This window comes from Myxocyprinus asiaticus, chromosome 25, assembly GCF_019703515.2.
Source record: "Myxocyprinus asiaticus isolate MX2 ecotype Aquarium Trade chromosome 25, UBuf_Myxa_2, whole genome shotgun sequence".
Taxonomy (NCBI): Eukaryota; Metazoa; Chordata; class Actinopteri; order Cypriniformes; family Catostomidae; genus Myxocyprinus; species Myxocyprinus asiaticus.
This window is the reverse complement of record NC_059368.1, coordinates 39,869,917-39,891,130: the sequence shown is the minus strand read 5'-3', so window position 1 is coordinate 39,891,130 and position 21,214 is coordinate 39,869,917. Positions and strand designations below refer to the sequence as shown.

Here is a 21,214-nt window from a genome sequence, read left to right as displayed (position 1 = left end):
CAAGTGAGGTCAGACCAGATTTTGTGCGCTCTGCACTCAGACTAAAGAGGAGGAAGGGCAGGTGCAGTGAAGACAAAGCTTTAACAAATTAGTGAAGTCCTTGGGTCAAAGGTCACGTGCAAATCCCAGTCGGGGTTTAACTTGCAAGTTTAAGTGGAATATAATGGAACACTTAGAGATATGCATTTTAGCCTAAATAAAATGTGCATGTGCTGATTTCACAGGCTTCCTAACAGAATGATATATACTACCAGTCAATATGTAGACAAACCTAGTCATTCTTTTTTATTATTTATTTCCATATTTTAGAATAACAGTAAAGTAAAAAAAAGTATTCATATATTTTAAGGTTCTGGTAGTGTAGAATTTGAAATTCAGAATTTCATTCTGCACAATTATAAAAACACAAACCAAAATTAGCCCTGGATCTAATTACATAATATATATATATATATATATATATATATATATATATATATATATATATATATATATATATATATATATATATATATGCAAAGGGTGAATTTTTTTGTTTATTCTCATTTATTTAGATTTTTTTTACATCCTCCTCTGGATGGCTTTACCAAAATCATGAACAGATATAGTGACAAAACATTTGAATAGACTCACAATTTCATAATGGACTGCAAAATATAATGATTTTTTTTTTTTCATCATTTCATAAAATGCCACTGAAATTACAAATACATTGAGTATTTAACAATGAACAAAACATACACGCGCATATATCCATTGAAATTTACGGAAATACCGGCACCAAAAAAAGGAAAAGAAACAAAGGAAAGAAAGGGAAGAGAAAACCCTGCTATGATATTTAAAATAGTAGAAAAAACAGTTCCTTTTCATTTGAAACACATATACAGAAAAGTTCAGTATCCATATACTTCAACACTGTAAACATCATTTAAATACAGTGTCATTGTTTTTTTTTTTTTTTTTTTACTTCCAATTATATTGTTTTACCTCCACTGTCAATAACTCTGTAGTCCATAAATATTGTAGTAAAGAAATGGCTTAGTAATTTCTCAAACAAATCTGTGCATTACAGACTTTTGCTTACAAATGAAACATTACATTTGTCTGAATAAATGGATAATCGTCCTTTACAACTTTACTTGATTTTATTCCTCTTATTGAATTGAAATGATACTGGTTATTGATAGTTTGCTCACAAATTGTACTTTGTTGTATAGCAGGAGTTTGAACTATGTCAGAGGATAAAGGCTGAATATTAGTTTGAGGCACGTCCATGATGTCTGGTACAATCTGTTTCAGAAAGCCATTGGTGGCACTTCAGTCCGGCACATTCACTTAACTACAACACATTTCTTTTGATGTATTTCTAAGTTACGGCCACTTTCTTTCATTTATTTTAAGTTTGCAAAGTATCTGAGAAGTAGGTGATGATAAACACCATAGTCATACAATTATTTTCATTCTTGTGCTGTAAATTTTTTAAATCTCTGTTACACCCTGTTGATTTATTTCAAGTGGTCAACATGTGTAGCCTTAGTTCATAGTAAACTTATTCAAATCACAAAAATGCTTGGTTTCAGGGAAAACAAAATGTAAACTGTAAAAAGAAATGAATGTAAATGGCAGGCTGTTACAATACAAAAAAATAAATAAATCTTAATCAGTAATTTTGTTTTGTTTTCCAGTAAAAAATATATAACAAATATAACATCCTTAAAATAAGATCAAATTACTTGAGAAGCAAAATTATGTAATATTAAGACTTTTTCTTGTTTTAAGCATAACCCTTACTAAAATTCTGTAAAATGTATTCTCAGAACAAGAAAAAAACTATTTGCCAAGTGTGTAGGAAAAATAAATTTAAATCAAGATATATTCTCTGAAAACAAGTCTTAATATCTTAAGCAGTTTTGTTTCTCAAGTAAATGTATATGTAAATGTAAGCATATTTAGATATTTTTACTAGAAAACAATACAAAATATTGATTTAGAAAGATTTTGCAGTGTACATATAAAGAGTGAATATATAGAAAGTGAACCAGCTTGTGGCAGGCATATTCGAGGGCTACCGTGTAATTTTTTGCTAATGGTGTGTGAAAGCGGGCAGATGGAAGCGACTCTGTGTGTAAGAACAGAAAATGTAATGAGGAAATCATTTAATCTCAGGATCTTTTAGACTCGAGGACATGCAGTCACCACGGGCTTCCAGAGGGCCCCAACACTATTCACTGAATGTAATGATTGTGTGCGTTTGTGTGTGTGTGTGTGTGTGTGTGTGTTTGTGTTTGCTCAAATGACTTCTGTGAATTCTACAGGTGAGCAGGTGAGGGGCTTAATATTGTTGTCCAAATACCTGCTTATTCATTTTTAATTTAAAGTTAATTTGAGAATGTTTGCATTGCATTTAAAAATTCATAGGAATGCAATATTAAAAACTCAAAACTGCTGTCGTATCATCCATACATACCTGATACAAATTTTATATGTAACAAGCTTATGGCTTCCCTGAACAACTCTGTATACTGGCAGCCTCAGTGCTGTTTATACACAGGAACTAAGGGATTGTAGAGTACATTTTGTTGTTGTCATTAGCACTTCACAGCCATTCTCATGGTTGATGATCATTTAATTTCAAGGGTTGTCAATAGAAAATCATTCAAATGCAGTCAAACTGCCTGTCAGCTGCCTTAAAACATCCCTGTTTTTTTTTTTTGCCCCTTTAAATTTGTTAAATATTTTATTGTCAAAGTGACATTCAGTGCTTTACATCTATCTATTGTATATCACCTAAGATGAGAGGGGCCACTGACAGCAACAATAACAAAAACTTTCTCAGATTTTTAGAAGTTGACCTTCTTTAGAAATTACCAGTTTTTAATCCTTTGAGGAAACTAGTTAAAAACACAAAAATTGGCTAATTGCCAAAATCTCAGTATTTGTCATATATGATAGGGTGTAGAAATATAATTTCAGGAACTGAATGCATTAGAATCCCATTGATAATGTACCTGCACATGCCATGTATAATTACAAATAATCCAATAAATACAGAAATTATTGCACAGTAGAAAGGCTCCATGAATTCGTATTGGACTACTCCTCTGTTAGTTGCAGGAATATGCAAGAAGGGTTTGTAGAACCACATTCTAACATTTCCCTGTGTTCTTGTTTCTCAGGTGGCAGTTTGTTTTTACTTGTAAAAATAAAACACAAAACAAAAAAATAAAACATTTAATCTCTCAAAAGAAAATCTAGACAAGAGAAAGACTATCCAGCTAAACCCATAATACAGTGCATTAGTAACTGTTCTCAAGCCCTGTCAGCCTGCTCAAGTTTGACCTCAGTGGTCAGCAAATGCTCTCCATGCCACTTCTTCATGTGTTTTTCCAGGGTGCTATATACGCTAAAGGGCATGTGGCAAATATCACAGCGATATACCTCTTTGCCAAACTGCCCATGCGTCTTCATGTGCCGGGTAAGCTTGCTGCTCTGGGCACAAGCGTAGCTGCACAAGTCACACTTGTAAGGCCTCTCGCCTGTGTGGCTGCGCCGATGCACGGTCAGATTGCTGCAGTTCTTGAACACCTTACCACAGAACTCACAAGTGTCACTCCGTCGGCTCTCTTTGGAGCTTGGTGGTCTCCCTGGCCCGGGACCCCGCAGCTGGAGGTGAGGTGTACTGTTGCCACTTCGCCCTGACAACCCACCCCCCTCCAGAATCTCCCCTGGAGGGGTGGAGAAGCGCAGGCTACCTGTCTCAGACGAAGAGTGCTCGGAAGAAGTGCCAAAAGGTGACTGCCTGGAGTCGCTGAAGCCCAGGAAGGGCTCCCTTATGAAGTGGCGTGATGCAGCATATCCGGCTAGCAAATGAGAATACACATTCTCAGGGGAGATGACGGGCACCTGTGGCAATTCCACATCCTTCTCCTCCTTGATCCTCTTTGCGGACGACCCAGAGAGGCTGGGACTGGAAATAGGCAGGGGCTTCCGGTGGAATAACAGTGAGATGGGATCTTGCGGACAGCAGCCTCTGCCGTTCACCATGGGCCGTCCGTCTCTGTTGATCTCCCTGCCTGTCGAATCTGCATCCGTCTGTTCGTGTGACCTGCTGCCCTGTGGCAGTCTCAAGTGATTGTCGAGGTTGTTGTATTGGCTTTCTGTCACTCTTTCAGAAGCCAGTGGCTTCTCCTCTGGCGAGGGTCTTGGGCCATTCTCTCTGTTCCTACTCAGTTCCGAGTCCATGCTCAGGTTGGACAGAGGCCTGCATCCATTTTGCTGTTCTTCCTCCTCTTCTTCCTCCTCCTCTTCCTCGTCATCTTCGTCCTCCTCATTATCCAATCCTTCCCTTGTGCCATTGTCCTCTCTGTTCTTAATCCCTTCTCCGGCTGAGTCCTGCCCTCCCTGCTCAGGTGAGCTCCCCATGGAGCCTGATTTGTGCATGTGGGTCTTCATGTGGCGCTTCAGTTTGCTGGCCTGTGAACATGCATGGTCACAGAGATGACACTTATAGGGCCTTTCACCAGTGTGGCTTCTTCTGTGCACTATCAAGTTGCTTTGGAACTTGAAAGTCTTTCCACAGAACTCGCAGGACTTGGCTTTGCCGACCTGATTTAGTGGTGGTGAGGAATTGCCTCTGGATGGGACTGATGGTGGCTGTGAGGTTGAGGTTAGGAAAGGTGGAGGTTTGGATCCATGATGGAAGAGGGTGGGACTAAGAAGCCGATGCATGGGGGGTACACGGTTAGGAGAAAGGGGAGGGGTTGGCCCCCCGTTATTGTTGTTGTTCCCTGCCAATTCTCGAAGACGTTGAGAGAAGCCCATAGATGGTTCTATGCCCATAGGTGTCAGCCGCATCACCCGCTCAAATGCACTTGGATGCTGGGACAGGAGGCCCATCTCCTCTGGGCCGAGGCGTTCCAGAGGATGGCGAGGTGGTGGAGGACTTACAAAGGGAGGGGTAGATGGCAAGCGGGTTTCCATGTACCCAGGGGGCAGTGGCTCTCGTAGCAGCGGGGCAGCCATACGTAACAATTGAAAAGGGTTGCTGCCATCACCCAGAAAGCTGGGAAGAGGGGAGTGGGGCAGGGCATCAGCCCCCAGTGGTGGAGGAAGGGCCATGCGTGGGGTAAGAGAGCAACTAGTAGGGTGGGTGTCCAGGTAGATTCGGATCCCATGGGTGTTCTGCGCATGCTGCAGCAGAAACCATGCACTGGTAAATGGCTGCTTACACATGGTGCAGATGTAACTAGAGGGCTCATCTTTTCCTGGAAGACAAAAAAGAATGTGGATGGAATTAATATATACATATTAGCTAATAAATAAATGATTTGCTGCAAAGGTCGGTTTAGATATCACGCTTTAATAGCTTTCCATGTTATTTGTGCATCTGTTTGCTCTCAGTGATGGCTTTGAATGTTATCAAAGACAAGAGACCTCTATGTTTAGGTTCATGGATAATTTCTGTTGAAAAATTAAACAGGCAACATGTGAGAGACATCTCATCGTGCTGCAGTGGCAGCCATTTTATACGATTATATTAAAATGACATCATCCTAAGAGGGGAGACAAGAGCTCTCTGATAGCAGGTTATCTATTGCGCGGCAGAGCCTAGAGCTCTTAAAAGCTGTGTCAGAGAGGATCGGCTTGTACGTGACTCAACCAGAACCTGAGTCAGGGTGAAATCAGGGAAGCTCCCCAGGGCTAATACAGATGGCAGGTATTTCCCAGAGGCCACAATGCATTGTGCTAATGTCAGACATTAAAATATAACTCTCCATTCAACACCCTTACCCCCCTCCCCAACCTTCACTATTTCCATGTAGAGATAATTCTGTGGCAAAAGAAAGATAAAGAGAGGGTTTAAGAAGGAAAGGAAAGGAAAGAGTCATGTTGATTGGCCCATACTCTGACATAGTCAGATGCACAGTTAGCTACTGACACAGTCACCCATATAAATGTTTGTATGATAGTGGTTTGCAAATTATGCCAGTGCAGTCACACTCATACTTTTACACCATAAATAAATAAACTATTATTTTAATATCAATTCTTGCTTCTTTGCAAGATAATCAAAGCAAATAAGTTCCATGTTTAATTTGTGATCAGATCACCCAAGAGTGGCATTAATACCAGGTAACGGGGCCCTAGGTGTGATATTGAGATAGTATCAGGTCCTGCACCAGCCGACTTCATGACAGCTTCTTCCCCCAAGCAATCAGACTTTTGAACTCTTGATCTCTCATGATTAATATACATCAGCACTGCACTTTATTAATCTTATAATCTTATATCTCACACTGGACTGTTATAAATATATTCTCTCCTAACAACACACTGGCAACTGACTATCAACCGACAGCCTGAATGTCAATACAGCACAATACAACATACTGTATATTTTATATATTCTATTTTTATTGTATACTGTGTATTCTATATTGTGTGTATGTGTATTCTGTATTGTGTGTATTGTATACTGTACATTGTATATTATTATTTGTATATTGTGTTGTGTAATTATGTGTATATTAGATATGTAAATTGTGTTGTGTAAATCTGATGTTTATTGTTTATTGTAAATTGGTATATGTCTCATCACTGTCATGACTGCTATGTTGCTCGGAACTGCACCCAAGGCTTTCACCCACTGTTGCACTTGTGTATATGGTTGTGTGACAATAAAGTGATTTGATTTGATTTGATATTGGATATTTGTTTAGGTCATCATTTTTTAAACAGGTTGTGTGAGTCATCTTCTTTGCAGATAGGACTTGGGGTTTGTCCTGTCTGACAAGCAGCTGTCTGCTGTTTTGGACATTGACAAATTAAGAGGTTGTGTAGACAGGTCCGTAGCCTATGTTTAGTTTGGCTGGACACCTGGCAGGAGGGATTTTGGATGCTGAGAGAGTATCAGAAAAAGACAAAGACTGTGGGGGCGTGAGAAAAAGGTGGTGGACATTGGTTGCTAAAATACACACAGGCAGTTCATTTTCCTTTTCAGATCCTGGACAGGTGCCCAATTCTGTATATAATCAACAGCGGACAACGGTGTCCAACAGTTTGAGCTCCAAAAATGTCTCATCAGCATTTCATAATCCGCTGGTGGCAGGATTCAACAGAATGTGGAATGGAAAAAGAAAGAGAGTTTTGTGCATGCACAAATATATGCATTTGTGTGTGAGTGTGTGGGCGGGTTTGTGTGGTTTATGAGGACATTTGTTTAGGTTACAAACTGGTAATTACAAAGGTATTATGCTATAAATGTGGTTTATGAGGACATTTGTAGTGTCCTCATAACTCAAATCACTTAAAGAGCATACTAAACAATGTTTTTTTGTTTTTGTTTTTTTATGTAAAAATGCAGAACGTTTTTTTGTGAGGGTTAGGTTTAGGGGTAGGGTTAGGGGATAGAATCTATGTTTTGTATAGTATATAAATCTTTATGTCTACGGAGAGTCCTCATATGGATAGCCGCACCAACGTGTGTGTGTGTGTGTGTGTGTGTGTGTGTGTGTTTGTGTGTGTGTGCGCGCGCTCTTATCCTGGCATAAATGTGTGCTTGAGCTACTGCAATTTGCATCCTATCACATCATACAAAAAACACCATATGTTACTAAGGGACCGTGTCAGCTAACAGACAGACAGGCTTAATGCCGACCAAAGACAAATTTCATCAACTTTCCAAACAAGGCAGAACGAGAGAGAGAGGCCCATAATGAATAAGTTAGGATATGCTAATGACCCTTCAAAGATCCATGTCTTGTGACAGAAGCTTGTGTAGCACGATGGTGTGAAATTACCCATCAGGCACCTCAGGAACACAAATCTCCTTCTGATCATGGCCCATTGGGTGTGTGTGTGCGCCACACTACAGAGGCCTGGGAGGGCCATGTCACAGCGAAGCACTCCAGCCAATAAAAGTGCTCATTACAGAATCATCACTGTTCACTCTCTAATTCAATTTGCAGTAATTACCGCGGTCCACGTCCATGAAACCATTCGCTGCAGGCCGCAAAGGTCAACTACCAGTTAGCAGAGTGCCTTTTCTCCTTTCAGTGTATTCATTGCAAGAGCCTAATGGCCTAATTTTCTTCCCTCTTGCACTTCAATAAATATTATCAGGATTACATGTTAAACAGCTAAATTGAGTTGTGGCTGTTATACTACAGAGCAGGCTGTTGCCATGCATAGTGCTAAAAGTTCTGCATTCTCGCTGTGTTAAACAGCGCTGGGCTGTTGACATGCATGTCTTTGTGTGTGTAGGATATGTGATTAATGACACACACGTGTGTGTGTGTGTGGGCAGAGGGGGCTTACACTAAAGTTATTCACCCTCTTGGGTTTAGTATTACAAAACCTCATGGCCAATTAGCTTATCCTCAGGGACCTCCAACCTGTGTTTAGATATGTTGATTTCAACATTTTGTGGCAATTAATTTCCCTTTAAGCGCATGAATGCAGTGACAGAGAAGATGGGAGGAGGGGCTGGAGGGTGTTTTTTAATTATCTGCGAACAAATCTGGCAGACTTAGGAGCGCTGCTGCTTCATGGCAGATATAACATTAGCGTAAGCTGCTGCTGTCATTAGCATTACCTGAGCATGAACCAATCACTCACTGAAGCTGAGTTAATGAAACCCTCGGGTTTTGAGCCAGGTTTGGGTCAATTTTTCAAATATAACTGTGTGAAAAGAAGAGTTAGGGGCTGTTCACACTGGAAATATTTTCCCTTACAAAAATTGAGAGTTCATGGCAAATTTGCAGCAAATTTGCTGTAAATTCACCACTGATCATTTTCACATGCAAATGAGCTTGTGGCAAACTTGCAAATTTTACATTGTTGCCAAAGGTTTGCCGCAGGTTCACCACTACCGATGAAGAGCTGCAATCTTCTGGCAAACATTTTTGTCAAATCACAAGCTCATTTGCATGTGAAAATAATGAGTGGAAAATTTGCAGCTAGTTTGCCAGAACTCTAGATTATTTGTAAGGGTTTGTGTGCATCTGTGCTGTTTTTATTGTTTTTCTATGTAAACATGTGCTGGATTGACATCTATGACCGTTGCGCTGCATCTTGCTGTTTTTTCAGCATCTCATGCAGGACAACAGCTTTTTTTAGACACCATATCAAGTTATCAGGCATTCTGTTTCATTTGTTGTGCTACGTATTTTGGTGCAGATGTCACAAAGATTCTTTCTGAAGAAGATCAGGTTGCAAAGAGGACTTCATTGCTCTGGTGTCCTGAGATGCCGCCGTACCTTGTTAAAACTCTGTATGTTTACTGTTACTACGCAAATGTTGCCTATGATGCTTATATAAAATACAGCCAATAGCAACAAATTTACTTGCTTGGAGAAGAAATTATAAAGAGAGTGAGAAATTTCAGGTTCAGACTTAAAATTTGACGCTACCAGTCTGATTGGGTCAGGTCAAATGGTATCGTGTACCGGCAGGGTTTGGGCTTATAACACATGCACATGTATGCAACTCTTTTTATAACGTCACAATGCTAAAATAGCAATGCAACAACATATGTATGTGCGTGTGTGTGTGTGAACAGCTCGGGTCTGGCACTCTCACAGCTCTAGCCCCTCAAACCTGCTACATTCTGAGCTGTAGAAAGCCACAGCGGTAGATTTGCATAAAGAACAGAGGGCGATGTGATGCCATGGGGACTACGACACGCCTTCACTCCCCTCTGGACAATCCCCCCCCAAACGTCCCCTCTGTGCACCTGTCACCAGCCTGGCTGACACCTCATGCCGCAGTAACGCGAGCCCTCATTAGCATGCCTGTGATCTGGGGCTCCTTGGGGCCTATGGAGCCTCACCTCACAACACTGATGTCTTGTTTGTGATGATCGCGGCTAATCAGGGGGCCAGGCCATTATGCTAATGAGAAACACAGAGGTGAAGCATTCTGTGTAGTGAGACACTTCTGTCTGTGCCACCAACACACCCTAGGGAATCTGTGATGAGGTTTGGAATTCAGAGTTTATGTGTGAGAAAGTGAGTGCAAGCTAAAAAAATTTTTTGCATGGCTTTACATGGAAGAAAGTTTTTTGTTAAACTCGGTGGAACTATCAAAACATTCCTCTGTTTGTTTCAGCATCCTGACCAACCCGGCACAGCATAATTGGCTCAGTCAATAGTGTGAGTTTTGGGCGGGACTATATGTTTACCAGTGGAATACGGGGAGAGTGTTCGTGAAACCTGAAAACAGTCAATTGCATTTTGTGACATTAGTGGTGCAGAATTACTTCACCTTAAATGTTTGCAATTAATATCCTTCTCCCCTGTCTGTCTGTCTTGGATTTCTGTCATTCCTCATGATAGATGTAATCCTACACTGATTGAGCTATAAGCCTGAACAGCCCATCAGATTGGCTTTGATAAATGATTATGACAGTGAAATAAATGATTTTGGCAGGAAAATGGCGTGGAGAGAACCAGACCACGCTAAAGCCAAAACCAGCTTACTGGCTTTTTGAGTGGAGCCCAATATTTTCATGCTAAATTCCAAAGCCTGCAGTGTGTGTTTATGTGTTTTTTTGGATTTGGTGGTTTAAGAGGGCATTACACTAGTAGTTACGAGGGTATTATGCTATAAAGGTGGTTTATGAGGACAACCCTAGTGTCCCCGTAATTCAAATGGCATAAAAATCATACTAAACAAGGTTTTTTTTTTTTTTAAATGACAAAAGGTTTCTGTGAGGGTTAGGTTTAGGGGTTGGGTTAGGGGATAGAACAGATAGTTTGTACATGTGATGAGGAGGAGGGCGGGGCCGGGCCGTGAATATGCACGCCCGGCCCCCAATCAGGCTAATCAGCCGAGGAGAGGGATAAGTGCAGTGGAATGCGGCAGTTTGAGAGAGAGAGAGCCACATGCAGCTGCCATGTGTGTGTTTGTTTCGTGTCTTTTTGTTTAAATTAAATATTATTTTGACTGTTCAGCCGGTTCCCGCCTCCTCCTTTCCCATGTCAACCTTGTTACAGTACAGTATAAAAATCATTATGTCTATGGAGAGTCCTCATAATGATAGGAGAACCAACATGTGTGTGTTTGTGTGTGATGCTTTTAGTAATTTAAGTGCAAATAAATCAGACACAGTTGTGAACGAGACCTGTAAGGAGGTGCTTATAATGGAGGTAGGATTCACATTTGACTTTTCTTTGGAAGAGGCTTACCTTACTAAATTATTGAAGTACCAGCCATTATTATCTGCTGTACGTCAATTAGGGTATAAGTGTCAGTTTCTAGTGTTAATATTTGGGAGTTTGGGGCATGTGCATAGACTGGTGGCTAGAGGGATACAGATTGTTGGGCTAAATAAAAAGAAAGCAAGATCGTTAGCAAGGTATTGCTCTGTATCATGTATTATAGGAAGCCTTGCAGTCTGGAGGAGGCACTGTTATCTTTATCCATAAATGAGTATAGTATATAAAATGTACATGAATGTGAAATGAGTATGAACATTGTTTGTGGTACTTACAGTAATGCTTGCAAATCGGTGCTGTGGTAGAGCTATGTCTTATGAGTAAATGTCAAGACATGTAAATCATCCTATATTCGACACCTGCTGTACCTTGTTTCAATGGGTGGTATCAAATAAAGTATTTTATTACATGGCTCTCTGGAATACTCGATTCTGATTGGTCAGTGGCACTATTTAGCAGTCAGATCTTGCTCTGTAACAACCGCACATCCAGGGATTAAGAAATATCAGACCGCTCATCCGGGTTCTGCAAGCCATCTCTCCTGCTTCTCGGATCACTGTGCAATATCTACAAGTAAGCTAATAAAATAATTTCAACTCAAATCAATGTTTCATGTGCATTTATTTATTTATTTGGCAAGTAATCTTGCAATAGGCTGAATAATGAGGACCCGTGTGGTAATTTTCATAATATAAACACCAACAGTACTTCGACGCAAACCGGAGGTTGACCTCAGCTGTTCATCAGTTTATTTCTTCTCACATAATTACACAATTTCAGCCCAAATCAATGTTTCGTGGCCATTTATTTGTTTATTTGGCAAGTGGTCTTAAGTGGTAATAAGCTGAATATTGAGGAGTCAGACAATCATTTTCATAAAATAAACACCAACAGAGCTGTTCAGCGATTTCTTTCTTCTCAAATTACATAATTTTAATGCAAATCAATATTTTATGTCCATGCATTTATTTATTTGGTTAGTAGCTGAATAAATAAATCCCTTCAGTATGATACAAGATCCCCCTGCTTCATGTTGGGGTCCTGATCACCCTGTCGGGGTTTATTGTGCGATAACAACCAGCTTACTGTACATTATCCCTTACAAATGTGTGTGTGTGTGTGTGTGTGTGCATGCGCATCCTTTTTGATGTGCACTTGCTTGGCCCTGTTAGGACAGACTGGCCTCACTTGTTTAAATATCTACGGTATGTGTGTGTGTGTGTGTGCGTGCGTGTTTGTGTACATCTCTTAATAAGAGAAATCTGAGGTCAAATTGAAATGCTTTCTTATTACTCTTCTCTTGAATTCTCAAATGTCTGTAGACAATCTAACAATTAAAAAAAAAAATTCTTAATCAGTATCTGTGTCTAGTTTTCCAATAAATATATCTAAAAATCCTAAAACAACAAAATTAACTTGAGAAGCAAAATTGCATATGATAATAAGACTCATTTTCGTATTATATATTATAAATTATATATTTATATATTTTACCATTAAAAAGTTTATTTTTCTTACCCCATTGGCAAATTTCTATTTATTTATTCGAATTTTTTTTTTTTTTTTTTGGAAGCATAAATCTCACTAAAGTTAAACAGAATTATGTTTAAAGCAAGAAAGAAAACACAATTTATTTTGTTTAAGGGATGTTTAGATATTTTACTGGATTTATTTTATTTTTAATTTTTTGCAGTGCAGAAAAATAAATGTCCACCCAGAAACCAGGTTGTATACACATGAGTCATGTACACAGTGTGAAAGCCTGCTCTGACATTACAGTATACTTAACAATCAAATAACTTTATTACTAAATTAGTACTTTTTAGCCCGTAGTCATCTGGTAGTTCAGTTCTCTGATGAATTACACATTACAGTTATCTGTGATTGTTGGCTGTAATGTGGACAGACAACTATATATGCAGAGTCTAGCTCAAGTTATACAGTGGAAAAACTGTGTGAGGAGACAAGTGGCAGGAGTAGTGGTTACGGCTGGCACACACACAGACACACACAGACACACACACACACACACACACACACATGGCGGTCTCCTGTCTAAGTGAAAGCAGGCCGGTTGTAGTAACCATTCCAATCTGTCTCCATCTGCAGGAATATAGAGGAGGGACATCACAAACTGCCTCTAGAAGAGAAGACACCTCTCTCTCTCTCTCTCTCTCTCTCTCTCTCTCACTCTCTCTCTCTCTCTCGCTCTCTCTCTCTCACACACACACACACACAGACAAGGAGAGTGACATATATACATAAAAGGCACCCACATACCTGAATGCTTAGACAAACAAACTCATATTTTCCCAGCCACTGTCACAAAAACACCTAGATTCATCCTAACACACTAACACACAGATTCACTCAGCAGTTTGGCTGGAGGCCATTTCACAGCTGGTGGGGCCTTTATCTGGTCTATCATTAGCCTCCATACTGCTCTGTCTACACACCCTGATATCAGTCCTCTCCTGCTGCATGCTTACCAACAAATGGTCAAGGTTTGGCTGGTTAGCCTTGCTCAGTTAGCTATGTGGGGGACAAAAATTATCTTTCTCAGGCTAAAACACTGAAAATTATTAACAGTCTCTAAACCATTAATTAAGAATCCATTAACTTGTAAAAAGTAGCTAATACTTCAGAATATCCATTATATGCTATTATTTCAGGAGCTTAGGTTTTCACAACAAGGAAATTTGTACTTTGTTTACTCTTTCATATCTGGATTATTATACCTGGATTATGTCTCCAGGTATTATAGACCACCAAGCATAACACCAGTTTAAGGAAGAAACAGGCCAGCCGAGAGTAGCACAGCTGCCTAAACAAAAACACATGCCAGCCTTGAGTGGCCTGTCATCATCTGATACAGCCAGAGAGAGAGAGAGACATCCTACGGCATAGACGGGAATAGACAGTGAAAAATAACTGGAAAGACTTCTCTGTCAGTAAGAGCTATTACTCTTGGCTCTGTGAGAACATAGAAATAAGTGCATTAGCACTGTGTTTTGTGGCATTAACGATGAGTCTGAATTATAGCTCGGCATGTGCGTCACCACGTTAAGATCTGGCTGGCGTGAAAGCCGTTCAAGAAGAGCTGCAGGAACTTGATGGATGACACTGGCACTTGTGGCTGAAAGGAGACGCAGACAAGCGAGCGGGGCAGAGAGAAGAAAGCAAAGTAGGAGGTTAGAGAGGGACCAGTTCAAAGCAAACAAGAGGAGGGTACCGCTCAATGTCATCGCAACTGTAATCTGGATCACAATCAGATCTCCCACCCGCATATCCAGCAGTTAATGCTAATGGCTAAATGCTGCATGTGTGAAACTAGCGAGAATGAAAATAGCCTTGCATTTGCCAAGCTGTACTTTTGAAAATGTTTGTACTTTGTTATAAACCCTAAAGCCCACTTTACACCAGCATTTCCATTGAATTTCCATGCTGGTCGAGCTGCTATGGTTGAGCTATCTGCTAGCATTCCTGCTGTCTATTGGCATTGCTGTTCATCTCAATGGCAGTTGCTCGGCTGGTGCATGAACATGGCTTGTGTTTAAAACTTGTCTTTTCAACATGGAAGAAAACTTAAGGCTATCTGATGTGTGAGGTAATTACTGGTCATCAATTTTGCAGGTTTCAAAACTGATAAAAATAACTTGCCTCTTGCGTGTGTTAGCAAGGAAGCGCTATCCAGTATGTTAAATAATTGCCCTGGCATTTTTTGAATAACGTGTATCATAATGGTCCCCAGCTGGGCCCAGGCCATTTAAAGCTCACTGTAAAACTCTGCAGGCCCTCCGTGTGCCTTCCAAAACAATCAGGGCCCTGTAAAGTAGCTCCTTAGATGCCGCAAAGCACTTCTGTGCACAGGGTCTGCAACCTATCCCAGTCCTGCTATGCTCCCTCTAAACTGCTTGCATATACGGCCGCGCACTTCTGATGTTGGAAAAAAGCGAGAGATTTTAATTGTAGTGTTTCAACTGGAGTCCATTCACATGCTCTGTGATTTTGAGTATGGAACTGAAACTGTCAGGATTCTTGTGTAGAAACATGCAATGCTCATTAATTTGAGAAATACAGACAATGTCCTACAATAACTGTGCAAAAAAATGTGTGTGTCTAAAAATACAGAAGTCAGGCCTATGGGGGCATGTTGTCACAAATGTGTTTTCAATGAACTGTATCTTATTTCCTTTTCCTTGGAAATGTTCAACAGATATTTTGTAGCCAAGACTTTAAGGTATGCAGCCAAAGGCATCATTTATGTTTGGGAACACTTTTTGCCTTAAACAATTTTGTCCCTACCACTTTTTGAAATTCGGAATTTGCTGAGCTTTCACCAGGTAAGTGTCAAGTGTCTCGCTGTGGCTATTATAAGTGACGTTGATGTTGAGGCTGTTATAAGTGGCTGTTCTGTAGTTCACACAGACGCACGCACTACTCGCTCCATTATTCTGCAGTTTGTGCTCCTGTCCAGTTAAATTGCAAAAGCAAAATGCAGACAAATGTGTCCTGACTCATGATATACATCCACTTATAACCAGGTGCAATATTAGTTTATTAAAAGGAAAAGTTATATCAGGGTGGATTGGAACTGGGAACTCCTGCTACTAGAGGCAAAAACTTTTCCATGAGACCACTCAGTCACAATGTGTAGCAGATGCTGATCCATCTGGTTTTCCAGGACCAACAGTTGAAGATATAGTGGTACAATTATCCAATTAAAGGAATGAATGTCTGGGTTCAATACAAGTTAAACTCAATCAACAGCATGTGTGGCAAAATGTTGATTACCACAACAATTTATTTCGACTCGTTCAAATAAATAATAGTACCTTTACTTTTACTTCAGTTGATTAAAATTAAGTATTCAACTTCGCTACAATTATTTTCACCACAATTGCAAACATAATATTTCTGCATTTTTTGGGAGGAAGAAAGTTATGAGCGCTAAATCTGTTTATAAACTAAAACGCCCTGTGCGCATCATGACAGAAGCATGCAGGGCACAGCATATTAGCACAGCAACTTGCATAATCTGCCGCTGGTGTCCTCTCTTCTCTAGCTTCTTCAAGACTTTCTGCCCTGTCACTATACAAGAACTGTAATACTTGTGATTTTCTGCACATTCCATTTTATTCTGGAAAGGAGCCGTTCATTCAGGTACGAGGGAACCGTCTGAACATGTTTAACCACTGATCAAACTTCAATTGTTTTTAAGGTAGGCAATTTTTTAATTGTGTCAAATAGGGATTATCTTGTTTACTTGCTACTATATGTCTACTTTTTAAATACCTTAGAAAGATAAAATGTCAATAGTGTCAGAAATGAATGGGGCTCGGAGCAAAAATGCCTCAGAAATTGACAAATATATCCACAAAATTCAAAATATGGGGGCAAAAAATGCCCACGCAACGAGTTCCCATGTTTTATTAATAATATCTGATAAAGTTACAATTACATACATTGCGATCTTCTTTTGACTTTTTATTGAACATCATTTTTTTTCCTGGCACAGACAGGTCTGCTTCTATCAATCCGCATCAGTTCGGTATTGTACTCCCGCGTTAAATTCCGTAACCGTTCACCCCTCTTGTTCAGAATAAACTGTCCTAGCGGGCAACAGTCTCGCTCACGGTGCTGTACTGTACGTAGAGGCCAAAAGTGCACCATGTTGCGATGGATGTTATATAAAGAAGGTATGAGAAATCACAAAACATAATGTAACCAAATGCAACAATTTACTTATTAATATCTCAATGTGTTAAATAACCATAATGGTAATTAAGACTTTATTATTACAACTGTAATACAATAATACATATGCAGAACAGCCACTTTTAGTGTTTGAATCAATCATATCTCTCACTAAACACTTTGTGAAATGTTTATTTTTGCTTTATTTTATTCAGTTGGCATGTAGGATTTGATAACAGTTTGCTTAATAATCTCATTCCATATCTGGATATTTGCTACAATATCATAGAGGATACATTACCTCCTCTATGATATTGCATTATATTAGTCTCATTCTGTATGTTAACTTAATAGCCAAAATACTTGGATATCCGTGAATGAGAATAAACCTGAAATAGGAATGTGTTTCAGTCACCATGCACATTATGTAGTTTAGAGACTATTGCTATTTCTATTTAAATAAATGTTGTATTCTTAAAATGTTCTGTTTGTCCAAGAATCCTCTTGCAGCAATTCAGGTCTTTGCATTTAGAAGCTGCTAGTTTAGGACCTGTGAGGAGTCTGTTTCTCAAACTAGAGACTGTGATTTACTTGTCTTTTTGTTGTGCATCTGGCCGTCCACTTCCCTCTCTATCCTGGTTAGAGATTCTTTTTTCAAAACAGTAATGCATGGAATAGCCTTCATCTCTCTAAAACAATAGACTTTAGGAGAAAATAGAATTTCAGGAGAAATGTGTTTCTTTTTGCCTATTTTTATAACCAAAATTTGACTTGTAAGAGAAAAGCAACTTGTAAGAACTCCAAGCCATTCATATCTGTGAGAAAAAGTCTAAGTATATAGAGAGAATGAGCATTTTCTCCTGTCTTATCTGTTGTGTGTTGTCTCGCCCTCAGCAATTCACAGAAGCCCTCTTCATCCTCTGCGGAAACAAACGAGGGGAGATCAGCTTCTCCCAGGGCTGTTTTCACAATGATGCATTTTGGCGTTTGGCATGGCTCCCTGCATAGCTTATGGTTAAGAACAGTCTTTCATCTAGCCAATGCCTTTAGCAAACATACCAACAGGACCACATCTGCCGCGCACTACATGCAAGAACAAGCCTTCACTGGCATGAATAAAAACTGATACGATCGAGGCTTTATTCATTCAGTGGGCTGCCTGGGAGGGTTTAATGCTGAGTTATCATGGTGTCTGTTACCCCCACAAGTCTTCAGACTGTAATGTCATCGACCACTATCAACATGATGGAGCACCCCCTTCCCCTCTTCCTAGAGTGCTAAACTTGCATTTAAGAACTTGTTGCTGAAATCTAAATAAGTGTAACATAGAGACCAAAAAAAAAAACACAAAAAAAAACTGAATAACTTGAAGTAATAGTGTGCTTTACATTGTTGGGCACAGTAGCAACACTACTAACTTAACTACATTTATCAGTAACACATCAGTTTTCAAAACAGTAGTTATGTTGCTATCCAAGTTACAAATCCAATTTTTGCAGAAAATCCGAAATTTGCATATAAAGCAGCGTTTCCATCCCATGTGTTTAAGAGATCAAAATCGTCACTTGTGAGGAAATTGCCACAAAATAGAAAGGAAAATAAAGGTTGTAGCCACTGTGGCTCTTTTATAAAATGTAATAAATTCCTTCTTGCATTTTAGAGCGTGCGATAGAAGAACTTCTTGTTTGCAAGCATACAGTTGCTGATGCCTTATGGGAACAAAAGCGTGTCACACAATTAGTAGCCAATCATTTTAATGACAGGCTTTGGCATTTAAGAATAACTAGAGCAACATTCGATATACTATGTGGGGGTATTTACACTTGGTCGCTTCATGCGTTTTTGCTGATCAGCTCGCTATCCTATCATGAAAAGACATGAAAAGAAGTGTAAATGCCCTCCAAGACAGACTCGAGATGGACATGAGTCACTTGGAATCAAATAATAATCACAGATTTTAAATTCGCTTCCCAGCATTAGCATAATCACGGAAGCAAACTCCGTTTTATTTGCTTAAAGTGTGGGAATTGAAGATCGGATTTATATCCATTTGGAGGAGACACATTTATGCAGCCAAGTGTAAATGGAATGTACGTATTCAATCGGATAGCAACCCCATCAGTAAAAAAGCATGATTATATTCTCTAAGCAAATTATGTATATGCACATCTATATTCTTATATAAACTGCATAGGAGTATTTTCAGTAAATGTGTATCCATTGTAGTTTATATGCATGTCCTCTTATCATAAAATAAATAAATCCATGTATACATTTTTTATGTGCATTTTGTAGCAATTATTTGCATCTTGGTGTTTCCAACCAGCCCACAATTGGTATAAAAATATGTGTATGGAAACCCAGTTTGAGTAGCTTTTCCAGTAACAAGCTACTTCTTCCAGTGAGTTGCTGTTTTGTCAAGTTGTATAGCGCATGCAGCTTTACAGCAAAATGAGCATAGGCAATAAAGAAACACTCTCAGAAACACAAATGTCTGATTCATTTTAGTGAATCAGTTCATTTAAATAAACCGGTTTAAAAAATTATTTTTTACCCAACAGAAACGCTGCTGTTCATCAATACTCTTAGTATTGCTTCATTTTGCTTCAATGTTGTTAGCTACTTTTTATAAGTATCTTGTAGTGTTGCCAACTACTTTTCAAAAGTGTAGCTGTACTGCAGTTTAAATACTTTTAATTAAGAGAACCATGTAAGTTGACAAGCTACAATTTCAAAGTGGTTAAATAGGCCACAAACAAACCATTAACCCCTTTAGATACACAGAGATACAGAAGCACACTTGTTATTACAGTGTAAGTGCAATCAGAGAATCCAAACTGAGATAAACAGAACAATCATGGAAAGCGCATAGCTTACACTTATCAGTACAGATCAGAGACAATTAGTTTAGAACCGGCATTAATATTCTAAGGCGGACAGAGAAAAAAGACAGTTGTCAAGTGGCATGAGAAAAAAACTTTAAAAGTCTCCTTGTACTTTTACGGTGCCACTCAACAGGACTCCACACACAATAACACAAATCTGCTACCGAAAACAAACTCTTACACTAAAACCACAGCAACGGCAGCAAACACTGCTGTTTACTACAGTGTAATTTAGCTCAGTCTACACTATCTCATCTTGATAATGACACCATTTTTATTTACATCATTTTCAGATGCTCAGCCTCTGTGCTCAAAGCTTTACTAAATTAAACACATAAAATGTTATTTGTAAATAAAGCATGTGCCACATAAAGGATGATATAAAAGTACAGATAGAATGCACATGTTGCAGGACAGGTTTGGTAGAGCCATAACCCATAATCAGTTTGCCTGAGAAAGCAGCCAGGAGGACACACAGAAGAGCAGTATCCTCTGGGCATGTGTGGCTTGGCTGCCTGATTGTGACAGTATAGTCAGTGTTTGGCAGATAACTCTCCACGCAAACACTTTCACGGCCTGCTGTGCCAAGACTATCGTAATGTCTTACTGGTGATGAAGAGCCAGCCAGAACCACTGGTGAGAAAAGACCAGCTTGTGCTGGTGGACCACCATAGCCATCATGTTCCCCAGTAAATCATAGCTGCTGAAGGTGGTAAACCATCCATGAAACTCTTGCTGGTTTAGCTAGTTAAGAAGCATGGTTGTGACCCCAGCATACCAAAACACAACATATGCTGGTGACCAGCAATGCAGGCCTTTTCAGCAGCGACATCAAAGATTGTTGCTTAATCTTCAGCATTGGTCATATATTTGCATATTGTTTTGTTGGCTTCCGAGGGCTGTGATCAAGAAATTCACATCTGGGATCCCTTGACCTGATAAACTATGAAGAAACAGACAACACAATATGACGAAACATCTAATCATCCTTATGGTTTGTGAACGTGGTTCAGGGAAAGATGGTTCAAACACACCCTAAGATACTCAATGAGAGCAAACAGTATCCCATTTGCTGGACAAAAGCTCTGTCCCAAAATCTAAACAGCATTTTAAACCACCATAGCGATGCTCCTGACACAAGGCTGTTCCAAACAGTAAGCAGCAACATTATGCTGCCTAATAAGCTACCTTGTTTTGGGTAAACTGTAAAGCAGTGTAAATAAAATACTTTAATCTAATTTAAATGGGCTGTTTTATTCAATATTTTTATGTGCTACGTATTATAAACTTATAGCATATCATGTTATTAGCTTAGCAAAATGCTTATGTCAGTTGTATTGTGTATTGCATTGTATTGTTATTGTGTATTGTATCAATTGTGAGTCACATCTGTGTGCTACATGTGAGTAGTGCTAT

At 39.4% G+C, this 21,214-nt stretch overlaps 1 protein-coding gene across 1 annotated transcript in view; it reads right to left on the bottom strand.

Moving 5' to 3' along the window:
- Positions 1-278: 278 nt before the first annotated feature.
- Positions 279-21,214, bottom strand: part of bcl11bb (BCL11 transcription factor B b) — a 60,302-nt gene continuing 39,366 nt past the window's right edge. The window contains exon 3 of the mRNA XM_051654742.1: positions 279-5,264. Within this exon, the coding sequence (XP_051510702.1) occupies positions 3,310-5,264 (1,955 nt within the window). The 3' untranslated portion in view covers positions 279-3,309. The remainder of the gene's footprint in view (positions 5,265-21,214) is intronic.